We start from the raw sequence: 4,845 nt of genomic DNA on the forward strand, positions 1-4,845 counted from the left end.
GAATAGTGTGCCTGAAAGTACAAGAATGTTCTCTTAAGAAATTTCTGTCGTGTTTTATGCTGGGATTTTGTTGTCATTCTTATTGACCTCTTCTATCTTATCTTCATGGTTTCTTTCATGTCATATGAATTCATATACAGGCAAATTTCGGCATCTTCCTGTAGTGGAGCATGGTGAGGTCATTGCCATGTTGGATACTACCAAGTTCCTCTATGATGCGATTTCTAGAATGGAAAAGGCAGCAGAACAAGGTAGTGCTATTGCCGCTGCTATGGAAAGGGTCGAACGGCAGTGGGGAAATGAATTTGCAGGTTGCTTTTTCAGTTTCTTTTAATATGATTAAATTGACTACTTTTTTTACAAGAATACTTATTTCAATTTTCATGATCACCAATGATGCATTTCATTCAGGTCTGTTTGATTAACTAGCTGATGTCATATTTTGGGTCCTTACTTCAGGTCCGCACACGTTAATAGAAAATCTTCGAGAACACATGTTCAAGCCTTCCTTATCAACTATCATAACTGAAAATAGCAGGTCAAATTTCTACTGCCAGAAAAATGTATGATGTGATTTTGTTTCTTATGACTGAACATTGCTGTCGCTTATCCTTTGTAGTGTTCCATCAGTATCTCCATCAGATCTGGTAACTGTAGCTGCCAAAAAGATGAGAGAGTACCAAGTTAACTCAGTGGTTGTCATGACAGGGAACATGCTGCAAGGCATTCTCACGTATGTTCTTATCAAAATCCGCGTAGTTTTAAAGTTTTCCCATCTCATTTATTTGTTAAGTACTATCACCAAGATGCTGAGCATACTGTAGTTCCAAGGATTTGGTTTTGCGAGTAGTGGCACAAAATCTGTCCCCAGAGGTGACTCTCGTAGAAAAGGTGTGGCAAAAGAACTGAAGCATCCATATTTTAAGCAATCAAGATTTTTGCCCTATTTTTCATTTTTTCTCCTAAAGCGATGTTAACTTTCCGAAGGTCATGACTGCAAGTCCTGATTGTGCTACATTGGACACATCAATCCTCGAGGCTCTACAATCAATGCAAGATAGAAAATGTCGTCATATTCTTGTTGCGGACAAAAGTAAGTACTGAATTCTAACATCAAAGAAAAGTTCCGTTCTATGTACATATCTAAGTTAAATCTTTGAACAGGAGGACAGATTGTCGCCTGTTTGGACGCTCTACAGTTAACCCACACAGCCATCTCCATGGTAAGAATGAATTATTATGTTTCCACTACCATACTGCACATTTCATTATTTCCTCATATTAAAGAGAAAGAACAGTACTTTCTTGGAAGGTGAAGCTTTCATTCTGAAGGGAAGTCCCTGGCACATGAGTTCTATTTTTGTTGCATCAAACTGATTCAGTCACGATATTTTACATTAGTTGAATTAAAGATTCTGTTAGCTATGATCGTTTTGTTGCACCATACAAATACGTTATTTTTATTTCTCATCACCATATAATCCTGACTTTTTGTGTGTTCTCATTAGGTTGAGGGAGCCTCTGGACCAAACGATGTGGCAAATACCATGGTTCAGAAGTTTTGGGATTCAGCACTTGCCTTGCATCCTGCAGAAGACTATGACTGGCATAGGTTTGTTCTTCTTCGATTTGCATTTACTCTTACATTCCTGAAGATGGTTTGATCAGTCTTCTGTTATATAGTGCAGTGACGAATCTCGTATGGCAGCCTCAGACAGTGCTGAAGGAAAGCAAACACCCCCTCATGTTGGCAATGCATTCTCTTTCAAAATTGAAGACAGAAAAGGGCGAATGCACAGATTCAGTTGCGGTTGGTGCATTTCTTATCGTCTTTCCCTATTGCGGTTTACTGACGAAGTATGATAAATTTGTTTGTCTTCCTGAAGAACTTCTGATAGGCTCCTCCTTTATGCAGTTTCAGAAAGCTTAGAAGAGCTTGTGTCTGCTATTGCATACAGATTAGGAACAGAAAACAAGAAGGCGAATGTAAACCTTATGGTAAGAGGTTGAGCTTTGCTAATGCAGTGTGCCTCCAAGTGAGCAACAAGCCGAGCAAAATCTTGTAGATGGGATTTTGTTTTTGGGTATAATTTGTGGACCTATGTACGTTTTTAATCCTTACTTAAAATCGTTTTCAACAGTACAATGACGACGAAGGTGATAGAGTACTTCTGGCTACCGACGCCGACCTGGTTGCAGCAATTGAACATGCCAGATCAGCAGGATGGAAGGTTGTTTTTCTATTCTTTTGTATACCAACATCTTGAATTCTCCGCATGTCGTCTGCATCCTCGGTAATGTAGCTGTGCCGCAACCTAAGTGCGACCGATCATTTTTAGTTTCTTAGTTCTTCTTCTTGCAACTTAGGTTCAGTAATTTACTTTGAGGTTCAGTCTTTTTTGGCATTTCGTTTTGCTGTTTCAGGTTCTGAGGCTGCACATGGACGACGGGTCAAAGATCAGCGCAGATCCCACACCGGCGTCGTCTGTGGATACCTCATCAGCAAGGAGAAGCTGGCCGTCCCTCCGGCTAGGTACAGTGGCCAGTGCAGCTGCTATTGCTGGCGTCGGGGCAATCGTCTACTTGAGATGCTCTCGGCAATGACTTCAATATACATACCTCAGACTCAAAGAGCATACTTCAACACTGCATAGATGTACTACGCAGGAGGAGGATCACACAAATCACGGCGGCAATAAGGCTCTTGCCAAGCCTCTACACTGAATTTTTCTCCAGGGTTTGCAGTCATTCTAAATGGACTTCAGAGAGCGTTTCTTCTTCTTCTTTAGTGATCAATTTCTGACAGCAGGGGTGTATGTTCAGTTGTTTTTTCTCTGACTTTGGTTCATCCTGATGAACTAACAATAACATGAATTAGTGTTTCTTTTTGCGCTGGAACTCTAATCAGCCTATATATTATGGCTAATTGACTGGTTGTCTCTTCAGCCTATATATTAACATGGATCAAACATCCTTTTTCTCTTGTGAAAACAAATTTATTACTCTCCCCGTCCCATAATGTAAGACGTTTTTTGACTCTAGTGTAGTGTCAAAAAACGTCTTACATTAGGGACGGAGAGAGTATAATTTTCTTCTTCTAATAGCAAAGTGACTGTTTGTTGCAACGGATAAAAAGCAGGCTGATACATGTACACAAACAGGAAAAAACATCCTAGTTTTGGTATATATCACCAAAAATATGTTAGGGTCACCCAATGTTTATCCCTCCTATTTGTTTTGATGATGTGGGGGAGGGAGTGATCTGGTCATCAGGGCTAAGGAGTTTTATAGAAACTAGGTATGTGCCCGGAAGCTTTTTTTTTTAATCTATAAAGGTTAGGGCTGTCTTAAGGTGGAAGTGGATGTAATTCCACCTTATATGGCATGGGGCACACGGGAATCACCGGACTAGAATTTTGATTTTGGCGCTATTATAATTTGGTAGTTTGGGTCATGCATGATAAGTACATTAAATGAGCGGCGTGCAGGAAGGTGTGGTCAAATATGGCGTGGAATTGAGTGACGTAATTCCACATTATTGCGAAAGGTAAGTTAATTAAGATAGAGATATGGAGCAGAGTAGGAAGGTCTTTTTGCTATAACACAATTTTCCTCGTATGCAGTAAATGCAGATTGGGTGGTTTGCAATGACGAGTGACACACACTATTATGCCCAACTGGGTCTTTTAGAAGTAAAAAAAATAGTGAGATGCTATTTTTATAAAGACTGGACAATTGCTCGTGTGTTGCAACGGAAATATAAACATTCTAGTAGATTAGCTCGTGACTGCATGTCTATCATTATATTGATGCGCTAAAATCTTAGCAAGTTTATGTATGCAATCGCCACGATTTACCTGCCATTTTATTGTTAAGCACTTATTTGATAAGAATTTAATTACTTACCAAACAAAATGTGCTTTTTTATAAGTTAATAAAACATGAGACAATTGATTATATTTTAGGGAGAATTGATGGAGAAAAATCAGACATGAGAGAAAAAAATCAAAGCGGAAAAGGAAAGAGTGGCACATCTTACATTCTTAAGAAGTTGATCCCCACTACTACCAATTCTCTTAACATGCACACCTTCCACATCAGCTTCATGCCACATCAGCGTTCAGTTCCCAATTTCGTGTGTCGACCTCAGCAAAGTTACCACGTCACAGCCTATTTTTTTTGTTTAAAAACAACGTTTCGGTCGCTTATTATATGAAGGAAGAAGAAACGTTGGAGCTCCTCACAATTGCAGCCCCGTCTCCTCAATTCCCTGCATGGCCCAGCAATTAATTTCATGCCTCTTAATTGTAGGCAACAGATCCCCTTCGTCTTTATCTTATCCATCAAAAACTGATGGAAGAGTAACAGATAGACCTAATCCTCCTTTTAAGCAACCGATCTCCTAGCTGCTGCAGGCGCGAGGTCGAGGTTGTCGACTCTGGGTGCTCCTCGCTGCTGCAGAAGTCTGCCCATTTTCTTGCTAGCTCATCTGGGTAGATCAACATCGTCAGGTAACTAGCGGTTGGGGCGCCACCCGGTGGCGCCGCTTGAGAGGAAGTTGAGCGGTGCTAGGTGGGGGGCCGCACTTTCATTATCTTGGGATGTACATCTGGTGAAGCAAATAGCATGCCAAGTAAAATGAAAGTGTCTGCTAAACCTTGAACACCTATTCCTTGTTGTCTCAATGGGAATAATTAATATCGATTATTTTGTTGAAATTCCTATAATAAATGAAATAATATGTCATATAGGCAACAACTCTTTAGTTAGCATTCACACTAATGGGACATAATAATACTGTTAAGAAACATCTTTTTTTCCCAATACTACGAACATCTAGTCCAG

At 40.0% G+C, this 4,845-nt stretch overlaps 1 protein-coding gene across 1 annotated transcript; it reads left to right on the forward strand.

The window, feature by feature from the left end:
• The first annotated feature begins 65 nt into the window (after positions 1-65).
• On the forward strand, positions 66-2,747 carry LOC119345537 (CBS domain-containing protein CBSCBSPB3-like). Its single transcript, XM_037615570.1, has 11 exons — positions 66-311; positions 460-538; positions 620-733; positions 825-891; positions 988-1,093; positions 1,165-1,223; positions 1,509-1,612; positions 1,689-1,810; positions 1,916-1,998; positions 2,142-2,231; positions 2,425-2,747. Exons 1-11 carry the CDS (start codon positions 125-127, stop codon positions 2,602-2,604), a joined length of 1,191 nt encoding a protein of 396 aa, XP_037471467.1. The 5' UTR covers positions 66-124; the 3' UTR covers positions 2,605-2,747.
• Positions 2,748-4,845: the final 2,098 nt, after the last annotated feature.

Source organism: Triticum dicoccoides, unplaced genomic scaffold (assembly GCF_002162155.2).
Source record: "Triticum dicoccoides isolate Atlit2015 ecotype Zavitan unplaced genomic scaffold, WEW_v2.0 scaffold248498, whole genome shotgun sequence".
Classification (NCBI taxonomy): Eukaryota; Viridiplantae; Streptophyta; class Magnoliopsida; order Poales; family Poaceae; genus Triticum; species Triticum dicoccoides.

Bases quoted from the DNA above. Each gene is read 5' to 3' on its own strand.
- LOC119345537 (XM_037615570.1), top strand. From the start codon at position 125: ATGAATTCATATACAGGCAAATTTCGGCATCTTCCTGTAGTGGAGCAT. The intron at 539-619 runs GTCAAATTTCTA...TATCCTTTGTAG, and splicing joins ATCATAACTGAAAATAGCAG to TGTTCCATCAGTATCTCCAT. The intron at 1,094-1,164 runs GTAAGTACTGAA...ATCTTTGAACAG, and splicing joins TATTCTTGTTGCGGACAAAA to GAGGACAGATTGTCGCCTGT.